The sequence below is a fragment of the Nicotiana tabacum genome, chromosome 3, assembly GCF_000715075.1.
Source record: "Nicotiana tabacum cultivar K326 chromosome 3, ASM71507v2, whole genome shotgun sequence".
Taxonomy (NCBI): Eukaryota; Viridiplantae; Streptophyta; class Magnoliopsida; order Solanales; family Solanaceae; genus Nicotiana; species Nicotiana tabacum.
In genome coordinates, this window is record NC_134082.1 from 139,556,664 (window position 1) to 139,569,079 (window position 12,416).

Genomic DNA, 12,416 nt, shown 5'->3' on the forward strand with positions numbered 1-12,416 from the left:
TATGTATAAATAATATTAATTAGTTAGTAGCACAAATGTCTAAAAAAAGTGTTGAGACAAATAAATTGTTCCACTCCCCATGTATCTTGTTGGCGCAGAGGGTTTTTGCATGCGAAAAATGCTTGTGGTTTCTGTCATTTTAGTGGTGGTTAATTTTTTGTTTGTAGCATTCAACAGCTAAATGCCCAACCTTTGAGAATGTTTATAATTTAATGCTTTGGAGATTAACCGTGTCACCCAAAGACATTATATATTGTATTCGTCTTTGAAGCTATAGACTAGCAAAGACAATAAACAAGACCTTATGTCATCACTCCACCATTCTCGTACTCATCTCGTCAAGTCATTATCTTTAATACTAATTTTTGGGTTAAAATGACCCAAAAATATTTTTAATAAGGTATGATATTATTTATTTTGGGTCATTTTCACACCGTTTCTCAAAAGATCTCATACCATGCATTAAGAGTATCCAATACCTTATAATTAATTTTTTTTTTTAAAACTTTTCACGTGAGACTTATTCACACACATCTAACATTGTATTTGGATTTTTTCAGCACATCCATTATGAACTTAATCTAAATTTGTGATAATTCATAAATGGACAGGTAGACTTATTATATTTAAAAGATGTACCTAAATGAAGCACATTTATTAGTATTCAAAACTGTGAATTTGTATGTGATTATAAAATTTAAACGTACTTACTATATTCCCATGTTATTCAGGCCGCCCGACATTCACAGTCTGAACTTGCCGATTTTAGCAGTCCCCTCGTACAGAACCAGTCCACGTGCGTGTAAAATAAACACCAGAGAGAGGAGGGAGGGGAACAGACTCCTAATTCCAGAAGGAAAAAACCAAAAACCTCGTGTCTATTTTCTTAATCTCAGAGAGGCCATAATAAAGAAATGAAAATACAGAAAATCAAAAGGACAAAAAAGAATATCAAAGGGTAAAATTATCAGTTTTTTTCTCCCTCCATAAAACTGAAAATAAGAGGGGCTTATGGTTCTTCTTCCAAAAGTCTCTGTTTTGACCATGGTCCATCTTCATCTCCCCTCTCCTTCTTCCCGTTTTCCTCTTTTCTCCTTCTAATAACTTTCCTCTTAAATCTCTTTTATTATTGTCTTACATTCACATTCTCCTCCCCCAATATAATTCTCTCCTTATATCCATAATCTTTCTTCAATTGTCTGATGATTTGGTTTTTTCTCCAAAAACATTGAGGTTTTATATTCATATCCCAATTATGGGTAATAACTGTTTTTCCAGCTCAAAAGTTAGTGGTTCTAACAGCAACACCCCCTCCACCACCACCACCACCGTGAATGTCCGGATGAACACAGCCAATCCACCTTCTACATCCACAATTACATCAACAAAACAAGAAGGGTCTCATTGCAATAAACAGAAAGTTAAAGATAACCACAGAAGCCAACACCAAAAACAACAACCTAGAAATTCTCAGCAAAATGTTAAGAAGCACAATAATGGGAGGAGGCAGAAGAGTGGGGTTATTCCTTGTGGGAAAAGAACAGATTTTGGGTTTGATAAAGATTTTGATAAGAGGTTTACCATTGGCAAGTTGTTGGGTCATGGCCAATTTGGTTACACCTACGTTGCCACCCACAAGTCTAATGGTGATCGCGTCGCTGTCAAGAGAATTGAGAAGAACAAGGTTCTACCCTTTTTATTTTGTCTCCATTTTGCCCGTCCTCTTCTATACCAAAAAATATTATTTTTGTATCCGACTTTATTGGAATTTTAAGTTATTGTGGAATTATGCTGTGCATCAAATTGGGATATTGTCTGAAATTTTTGTCAGAGTTGTGAGACGTTTCTGTTAAATCCTAATTATGGGTTCACGACTTTCTTTTGAATCTCTTTTTCAAATGTCTTGATTGACTGATAGTTGAGTTCTATTGTGCATTCTAACAGAGATACTCAAAATGGTTTACGTTCATAGACCAGAATATCTATCAATCACTAATGTAAATAGCTTTAGCATCTTTTCTTGTTTTTTTCGTTTTTTGCTTAGCTTTTGTATCTTCTGCTAAAATTTGAAATACCAACTTAAGCTATTGTTAACTGTTATTCATGGTTAGAGGATAAAGCTGCGCCTGCAAATAGACATATATCTCGAAACCTATAGGTGTATGTTAGTTGTTTATTAATAATGGTGGTTGTGGTTCTGAGTTTGACACATGCTGAGAAACATCTATTGCGCTGCACCTTTGCCTTCCATGAATGATGCTGCAGTTAGTATTATGTACAACCTTGATGGGGAATGGCTTCCTTGACCTGGTTTAAAAAGAGCTGGTTTCTAGTCAATAGGCACCAGTAGCTTCTTTTGGTATGGACTTGTCTGTGACTGACTGCACAAAATCTTGGTTATTAATGCCTGATACAACTATGTTTTTCTTTGTTGACTTTTATGGAATTTTCATTTGGTGAAAGGTTCTTCCAGCTTTGTCTCCTATAATCTCTTCACACCAGTTAAGATGTGATCGCCCTTCTGTAATGATGGGGCTGATGTTTCTTTTCTGGATACTTGTTAAGTTTTAGTACAATTGCATATTCAGTTACCTTGTCTTGAACTTCATGTTGTTCTAATCTACTATAGTTCAACTATACCATAACTCCTGAATTACTGCAGATGGTTCTTCCGATTGCAGTTGAGGATGTAAAACGAGAAGTCAAGATATTGAAGGCCTTATCCGGTCATGAGAATGTGGTTCAATTCAATAATGCATTTGAGGATGATAACTATGTCTACATAGTAATGGAGTAAGTTTTGTTATTAGAGCTCTGTTTTGATTCCTTGGGTCCTAATTCCTTTCTCTATAATTGATCACGCTATCCACTGGTGAGTTAATAGATTTCAAATTTGTTTCCTCTAGGTTATGTGAGGGTGGAGAACTCTTGGACCGCATTTTGGCCAAGTAAGTAGCATGAACCAGGTTTAGTTAATCATTCATGGGTGGTAGTGCCTGCTCTATATTTTATATCTGGTTAAGAAGAATACTTATATGAGTTACCAATAATTTCCTTTTATCAGAAAGGACAGCCATTATGCCGAGAAAGATGCAGCAATAGTTGTACGTCAGATGCTAAAAGTTGCGGCTCAATGTCATTTACATGGTTTGGTGCATCGTGATATGAAACCTGAGGTCTGCAAGAAGTTATGTTGGCTTGTTTGTGTTGCTACATGTTGCTTTTCTTACACATGTTTCTTTCTTGTAGAATTTTCTCTTTAAATCTCCAAAGGAGGATTCACCATTGAAGGCCACAGATTTTGGTCTTTCAGACTTCATAAGACCAGGTAACTGGATGTCCGTAAATCTACTCGGTGGTAAATTTTAATGTAAACTCATTTTGCTTATTAAAAAAAGCTCATTAATGCTATGGTCTGTAATCTTCTTCATAAATCTGCTAGTCATCAATGGTGTAGCGTATTATAGTTTTTCCTCAGATAGTAAAGAGTTATAACTGAAAATCAATAAATGCAGGGAAGAAGTTCCAAGATATTGTTGGCAGTGCATATTACGTAGCGCCAGAGGTATTAAAGCGTAGATCAGGACCCGAATCAGATGTGTGGAGTATTGGTGTTATTACATACATTTTGCTCTGTGGCCGTCGGCCCTTCTGGGATAAAACAGAGGATGGCATATTCAAGGAGGTGAGATGCTAACTTTTTTATTCTAATATCTCTGCGGTCGGTTAACATTTCAAAGGGTGTCTTTTCTTGCTAAGTTCTGGAAATGAATTACGATTTCTAAGCTCTAGTAGAAATGAACTGTATATTCGGCATGTTTACCATTGCTTGTTGACCTTTGCATAGTATGTTTCATGTTTGACTGAAGATTAAAATTTCCAGTCTCTTTTTAATTAGCTAAGTTTTCATTTAAAACTTCAGAATTTCCATTCGCACTTTGCAGTATGGTCTGGTGATGCGATCTCCTGTGCAGTTTATTGCTTATTTAGTTTAGTTCTTGAGTATCCTGCCCTGCAATGTATACTGAGTATCAAAATTTCTAGAATCTGAAATTTTCTTGTTCTCTTTTGAGTCCACAGAAGCTATTGATATTTCTTTGAATAAGTTTGGCTTGGTTGATATTTCCTTAAAGACAATCTTTTTCAAAAGTGTTATTTATTTCTTTGAGAGGTTTAACTTGTTCTTTCTCATGTTTAGTAAATTGTGCTTTAGCTGATTTACTATTATTCCTAACTGTGGTTCTACTACTAAAAGGTACTAAGAAACAAGCCTGATTTTCGTCGTAAGCCATGGCCAACTATAAGCAACAGTGCTAAAGATTTTGTTAAGAAATTGTTGGTGAAGGATCCTCGTGCTAGACTTACTGCTGCCCAGGCCCTATGTAAGTATAAGTACTCTGATCTAGTACAACTTTCTTAAGTGCTGTTTAAGTTTTACTATGACAATGCATGATTCATCAGAGGAGTAGCTCAAGGTCCAAAGATTCATACACTGATTTTGTCAGTTTTGAGTAACCTACTTCTTCATCAGCACTGTTTGGTGTTGGATGTCCATTATAGCTATCAGTTTTGGCTAAATATCTTCCATGTTTGATAACTTATTGAACAACTTTCAGATATGCCTATTTTCACAGTTTTTTTAATCAATTAGATGTTACTGGTGGTCATCACCTTAAATTGTTGATACAACAAACTACGTGTTTCAAACTGATATCCTCAAACATTTCAGCTCATCCATGGGTTCGCGAAGGAGGTGATGCATCTGAGATTCCACTGGACATCTCCGTCTTATCCAACATGCGACAATTTGTCAAATACAGTCGATTAAAACAGTTTGCTTTACGGGTAAATTTTCATAGCTTGTTATTTTCTTAGGCCTTTTTGTGGCCAAGTCAAAACAAAATGTACAAAACATTAACTTCATGAAATTTCCTTACCTGGCAGGCATTGGCTAGCACAGTTGATGAGGAGGAACTGGCAGATGTCCGGGATCAGTTTTCTGCAATTGATGTGGATAAAAATGGTGTCATTAGCCTTGAAGAAATGAGACAGGTATTTCCTATCTTTCATAGTCTAGTTAGTTTTTTCCTGTACAGTTCTCTAAGTATCTGGCTAAAATCACGAGCACGTAGATTTCTGTCTTTCTGCTAAGCGTTGTGTACGATTATGTTCCTTTTGTCATCTAAGTTATGGCTTATGACATTCAATTCTAATGCAGGCCCTTGCTAAGGATCTTCCCTGGAAGATGAAAGAGTCACGGGTTCTTGAGATTCTTCAAGCGGTAAACTCATTTATCTAAGAATGAAGTATAGCACTGCAATAGGACATGTGATGAATGATTAAGTTATTGCTATGTAATACCTGATGTGGCTTCAAGCTGGAATATGTTACCAACCAATTTAGTGCCTACTTCTCTCAAAAGAGATAGGAAAGGATCGGACAATTGCACAAACAGCCATAAAAAATGATATAAAGAAAAAAATTGTTAATGCTCTTATTGATGTCACATAGCAGTACTGTGATTCCGGCTCATGAATCCATGTGATGATCTGAGGGGTTACTCAACAATTGTCCATGCTCTTATTTTCTGCATATACATTTCTTCATTTCCTACTACATGGTTTCTTCTACAATTCAGAATCCTGAAGCATTTTATTCATTGATTGGCAGATTGATAGTAACACAGATGGGCTAGTTGATTTCCCGGAGTTTGTCGCAGCCACTTTACATGTCCACCAGTTGGAGGAGCATAATTCTACAAAATGGCAGGAAAGATCGCAAGCTGCTTTTGAGAAATTTGATGTTGATAGAGATGGATTCATAACTCCGGAAGAACTTAGAATGGTTAGTATGTCATATTTTCTACTTCAAGTGGTTAACAATGTGGTATTCCGATGCTTCTTCCAAAAGAAAAAGGCGAGAAGAAAAGAAATAAGAGTTGCTAAGCTACATGGTTATACTGTACTTATTAAGCACATAAATCTTTCATTGATCTTTGAAAGTGTGGATCCTCCATATTGATAGTTTGCATATTCTGTTGGGATATGCTAGCCCCAAATTGTGGCATATCTGACATTTACTTACATGATGGTTATGTTCACACAGCATACCGGCCTAAAGGGCTCCATAGACCCACTTCTAGAAGAAGCAGATATTGACAAAGATGGGAAGATAAGCTTGTCAGAATTTCGTAGGCTTCTAAGAACTGCAAGTATGAGTTCACGGATGGTGACTAGTCCAACTGTTAGAGGCTCTCGGAAAAGTTAGCTTCGTAAAGGTGCATAGAAGTGAGTGTTTAGAGAAGTGAAAGTCCTCCGTGAGAAAATTTTGGTGGAAGTTCCTGTTGGTTTACGTGTTCTCATGTGCTGTTCTCTGCTGCCATTCTCTATATAGAGGTCTCTAAGATGAATGGTATTTCAGAGACCTTTGGCCCAATGGCCTTGTGTAGCCAGCGGCCGCCATGCCAAGCGCGGTTCCCACAGAGTTTGCCTTTGTAATCCAGAAAGGTATTTGGTTTGAAATTGCTTCTTCTAAACAACCAGCAGCAATATCTGTATTCTGGTCGTTTTAGTGTACATTCTTTTCCCCTGTCCTGAGTCTATGCATTTCCCTTTGATAGTGTAATTAATACTATGTCATTATTATAGATTATATCATCAATGAGAATCGGCTTTATCAAAATATTTGTTCATGAGACCTCGTTTGTCATGTTAGGAAACTTCACATTAACCGTCGGAAGCTAGTAAAAGATAGTATAGTAAATACGGATGTTTAGGGAGATGAGCCTGAGAATCATTTTGGTCTATAGAGTTTGTTGCAGATAATGCTATCTAAAGAGAACAATCTCTTTATTCAACAGCACGCGAGACTATTTTAAACTGTTTTAATTCCACCACGTGTCTTGTTACTTTTCAAATATAAGACTTGATATTGGATCTTGTTTACATGCGCGCCAATGTTTTTCAATAAGTTATCTTTCTGAGAAATTGATGTTTTATTACATAACTTTGTGTTATCGTAACGTGAATATCCAGTTAGAAGATTTCAAATAGACCATCAGTGGATAGCATAAGTATAATATTGTGGTATATAGTGGGAAATAGTTCACTTGTATCAAAGCATATTCTAGAGTGGAGTGCTGGTTGCTGCAATTCCCTAATAATAAAAGAAAGCCGTTCATCAATTTTTAAATTGCCACATCTTTTACATGGTCAATACTCCACTCTTCTACTTTTCCTTTTCGATAAATATATTTTGATCCACGAACATAGCATTACTCTTTGTTTATGAACTTGTTAGTATACGCGGAAAAAACAAATCTTTTTAGCATAGAGGTACTTTACATCGAGATTCAAAATGTGGAATTCTAAATTGTTTATTGAGCCTAGCTAGAATTATATGTTGAAATTTCATGCTACGTAGACAATGCATTCAGATAGTCAGTTTTCCTTGAATTCAAAGTTATAATTTCGAAAGAAATATTTCTTTAGGAAATACTAGCGCTAAACAATTAACGAAGTGCTTATAATAGCGCATTTTGAAACGATTAAAAGAAGTCTTAAGTAAACGAGGACTTCATTTGATCTCGTCTTTAGTGGTAGATAATAGCGCATTTATCGTCGGATTTGCTTGTAGGTAAGATAATTGTTATGTTTTGGTTGAGGAATTAGAGAAATCAGATAACACTTGTAGTCCGGCTTTTACAGAGTAACGTAATCATACTATGAAAGTGAGATTAGTTAACCAAACAATTCTATACGATGCAGTTAAACATTGCCCAAATAGATAAACAAAGTTTATCAAGTCGCTTTACTTGTGAGTATGGGCTTTATCTTTTACTAACAGTAGTTGTTTTGGCGCCACTAAGCAAGTACAAAACCTCTTGCAAGGTTCAAATAACTGCATTTGTCACGTCGCTTTTTCCACCTAAATGGGCCATCCATATATACATTCTTCAACAACCTGCGCCGCATGTGGTTGATATGACAACCGAATCTGCAGAAAATGAATCAACTAAAACAAAAAACATTTTGGCCCATGCAGGTCTCGAACCTGCGACCTTCGCGTTATTAGCACGACGCTCTAACCAACTGAGCTAATGGGCCACTACGCCTAGTGCACTCACCTTGTACAATAAGACACAAAAGACATATACTTGTCTCCTACATATCTCCGTCAAAAAGACATTTTCTTGTCATAAAGCAATAATGGTAACTATTTACGCAATACTTTTCAGTAACTATTATTCTGAACACTTCTTCGAGCCGAAAAATATAAATTTTCAAACACTTTAAATCTCGAAGCAAATCAAAGTGGATAATTTGTTATGAAAAGGTGAGGGAAATCAGGGAATAGGGTTTAAAGTAAAGACGCACCTGGTTCCACTTTTTACCATATTCTTAATCTACGTATATTAAATCAGAATTATTGGTCGACTTTATAAAATAGACCATCAATATATATATAGAATTTAAATCAACTAGAGAGAGATGTACAGTACATAATGGAGAAACGTAAGAGATCAATATTACAATTGCGTGGGGCCAAATCAAACAAATGCAAGTCTAAAATGTCAGGCTGGAGAGTGTAGAAGAAAAAATATGAGTAGATAGTGACGCCTTCACTCTCTATATAAAAAAGGACGAAGTTAATTGGATCCGATTAAGGTTTTATCTTCTTGTAACGTCCGAAAAGTACTCTTTATCAGAATTTCTTCAGTGTTCAAAGCTTGAACTCGATATTATTAATTAAAAATAAAGATACCACATCTATTTCGACACAACCCTCAGATCAATAATTTCTTTGTCAAATGACTCTTGGGAGCTCGTAAAGCATATTGGAACTGTTTTTGACGTATTTGTTTCTGGATGAATTATTTTTTATGCTTTAACCGTATCTCACCCAAGTCGATGCATAATGGGCAATAAGTAAGTCCTTAAAATACTAGAAAAATGGTCTATTTTCACTGTAAGTTGCATCACCAATTTGCCAATAGTCGTTGCACACTGTATGACTTTTTCCTTTCCTTCTTTTGTTATTTAGTAGTATTTGTATGTGTGTCCATGGATTCCAGAACCATTTTTCCTTAAGCTGAATTGACAGGTTTCCAGAAACAAATGGTGACATGGCCGTGCCCCCCCCCCCCCCCTCTTTTTGAAGAACTTTTTTCAATAGTATGCGGTTTCTGTCTCTTTTTTATTTGTTCAAACAGCATTTTAGTATTTCTTTGAAGGAAAATTCTTGTTGGTCGACTCATGAATCGGTGGACATGCACTAGGTAGACATCATCCAATAAGAGTCGTCCACAATGGGTTTCGAATATTAATGATAAAGATATGTAGCTGTTGGACTAGAACGGTCCAAAATATTCTTAACATGGTGTGATAGTGAAAATAGCACGAGCTAGCCAGTTTTCGAACTAATAATTAAAAAATAGTCATCATTTGCAAATTTATTAAAAAATAACCATTGTTTTGCTGAAACATGAAAAGTTTCAGCATAGTATGTCGAATTATGGAGCTCATGCGTATAAATTTCCAGCATATTATGTTGGAATATATTCCAAAACACGAAAAAATTCCAGCATAATATGCTGGATTATGGAGTTCTTGTGTGTAAACATCCAGCATATTATGTTAGAACTTCAGCACATTATGCTAGTATTAATCTCATAAGTAAAAAATTCGAACTTCGGCATATTATGCTGGAATTTTTTCTGATTTTTAAGGATGTTTTTGTTCAGATTTTATCTTTACATATAAAATTTATTGAATTTCGATTACTTTTGAGACTGTGACTATTTTTCAATTACTAGTTGTAAATCTGGGTATTTCTGATTTTCCTCCTATATTATCCGATTTGAGCTAAGCCCGCATAGTTTTTCTCAATAGGCCTCACACAACTAAAAGTATACAATTCTTTATAATTAAGTAGCTTATTTTTCTTGTCTGATTTTCCATATGGGACTTTGTTCACATATACCCCTAGCGACTTTATCTATATACAAATTTCCAAGAATAGATAAGAATGGAAACTAACATATTATATCCCTAGTGATTTGCATATTGATCACAACGCTGGAGCAATTACCATACGATCATGTATTGAGAAGATTGTAGTTGTTCCACTCATGAATATAACAATAGCATTCCAGACAATTTTAAAACTTCAAGATGGTGGATTCAATTTTTATATGAAGAGGGGTTACTTCTATATACTGCTAGGTTGTTTTAACTTCCTAAATAAAAATATGGATGACTTGTCAGGATTACGATCTATTTCAATCAACAAAAAAGAAGAAAAAAAGAGAGAAGGAAGAAGAAAGAAGCAAAGAAATTAATGCAACCTTTCCTTTGAACAGAAAAAAGAAGAGGAACCGGGAATTGTTCTCTGTTTTTTTGTCTTAAAAACGGTGGATAGAATTCAGATCCAATATTATTAAATGGAAAGTATATAATGGAGAAACATATTGATAAAAAATGGACCTTAAAGCTAGCTCAGTGATAACGCCCAATTATGTCATTTAAAGGACAAAGCGGTCGCTGCAAATATAATCCGGTTTTAAGTTCGGAATCGAATCCTCAGGGAACTAACCTATCTATTACACTCTACGGCAATGTTATTATCAACTCAATCAATCTCTAGATGCAAGATTTTTGATCAATAAAGATTGGGTTTTTGTTTAACTACTTCAACTACTATTAAAAACAACAGTACGCTAAAACAAAGTTAATTCAATGGTAAAAAAAGGTCTAGGGCAGTGATTTCTCCAATTGCTAGTTTAGGTCTTGACTCTTCTGCTATAATCTCGCCGTAATACTCTATGAGGATTAAGAGTTATGGGTTATCGTAATTATCTCTCGATCAACTACAATAATTTACTAGAGCATTCTCTCGAACTACTCTAGCTGACAATATGTGTGCAACTCTAAATTATTCCACCAAAGTTTTGTTATCTCCAAACCCACTTTTAAGTTCAAGTAATGAATCTCTTCAATTACCCAAAAGTGGTGTTGTTCAACAGCTGTCTAACCTAATACTCTTTCTCAAGCAATATAAGGTAATTAGACACGATTAATCAAGGGTCCATTCAATTAATCACCATACAAAATGTAGTTGAACAATCATATCATAAATCCGGCTCGATTATAACAACTTGAGTCAAAACTTCAACCAACAATTGGTTCCATCAACCCTAGATAAGTATTTAGCTACTCATAACAAAATAAGAGAAAACTACTAAATTGTTCATAATGTAAATTGCAAGAATTAAAAGGAGATAGAAAAACTCTAATGTTTGGTTGATCTTCTCACTCGTGTTCTTGCTTCCAAAAGTAGTCTAAAAACAGCTTAGCCCCATCTTGGGCGAGTTTCTAAAGCATATAAGGGTTTTACAAAAGTTTCCCCGATTTTACACTTTGGTCCTCAAACTTTCCAGCAGCATGAACAGTGCACCGCGGTTGCGGTCAACCGCGGTCGACTGCGGTGAATGTTGACCTTTCTGCCTTACGTTGTTAATCTACCGCGGTTCACCGCGGTCGCGGTGTCCTTCTTGCCCAGGCCATTTATGCTTCTTTGTGTTCGGGTACTTCTCGAGTGGGCGTTTTTCTTCACATTATCGCCTCCAAAACACTCCATGTTGCTTCCTCTCATATAATATTCCCTGCTAAATAAAAGAACACTATTTATAGCATTTTTCTTGGCAATTTATCTATAAAACAACAACGAAGTATGGTCATATTACGGTGTAAATATCAACTATATAGCCTACTATCAACACCCCACACTTAATTTATTGCTAGTCCTCGAGCAATCCACCACACTCCATCAAAATTCCTTCCCTAAGCTTTTCCCTTAATGACTAACACCATGAACATTTTACAAAAGTTGCACCTAGTAGTGAATAATCTTTACCTCAAGAGTCAAACCTTTTGTACCATGCAACATTTGCACTTACTCAAACTACTATATACAAGAGTCAAGACTTACCTTTCCTTTATGAATCACATGCCCTCACATCACACAAGAGAGTAGTTCCACATATAATGATAATTAGAACAAGTAGGAACTAAGATAGACAAAATTCACTCACTCTCAGAAAGAATATTCACATGCCACAAAGATGCACCATAGGCTTGCCCGTAGTGTAATATTTTACTAATTGAGCCCATTCAGTCTAAGATCAATAGGACTTTACTTGGTTGTAATGTAGGCTAAGGGACATGTAGGATATATTTAGATATAGTGACTAACCTCCCTAAACACTTTTAATACAATTACATTAAACTTAAAGATCATAGTTGTGCCAACCAAACACTCCACCTCATTTGTTTAAAACATCCCCATCCATTGGGTGCAATTTGTACAAACCACCACTTATCAACCATTATATTTATTTATAACCCATATTTTTTTAC

The 12,416-nt window shown here is 35.6% G+C and overlaps 1 protein-coding gene and 1 non-coding gene across 3 annotated transcripts; one reads left to right on the forward strand and one right to left on the reverse strand.

Moving 5' to 3' along the window:
- Positions 1-969: 969 nt before the first annotated feature.
- LOC107825481 (calcium-dependent protein kinase 28-like) lies at positions 970-6,683 on the forward strand. Of its 2 annotated transcripts, XM_016652341.2 has the most exons (12): positions 970-1,684; positions 2,663-2,793; positions 2,907-2,948; positions 3,065-3,176; positions 3,250-3,328; positions 3,516-3,685; positions 4,256-4,382; positions 4,730-4,845; positions 4,945-5,052; positions 5,219-5,281; positions 5,671-5,844; positions 6,106-6,683. In XM_016652341.2, exons 1-12 carry the CDS (start codon positions 1,256-1,258, stop codon positions 6,265-6,267), a joined length of 1,713 nt encoding a protein of 570 aa, XP_016507827.1. In that variant the 5' UTR covers positions 970-1,255; the 3' UTR covers positions 6,268-6,683. The 2 variants fall into 2 exon arrangements, with proteins under 2 accessions (XP_016507827.1, XP_016507826.1); XM_016652340.2 differs by having other exon boundaries at positions 1,021-1,684; positions 5,671-6,683.
- A 1,348-nt stretch (positions 6,684-8,031) lies between these two features.
- On the reverse strand, positions 8,032-8,105 carry TRNAI-AAU (transfer RNA isoleucine (anticodon AAU)). Its single transcript has one exon. It is a non-coding gene; the product is annotated as a tRNA-Ile (tRNA).
- Between the last annotated feature and the right edge of the window lie 4,311 nt (positions 8,106-12,416).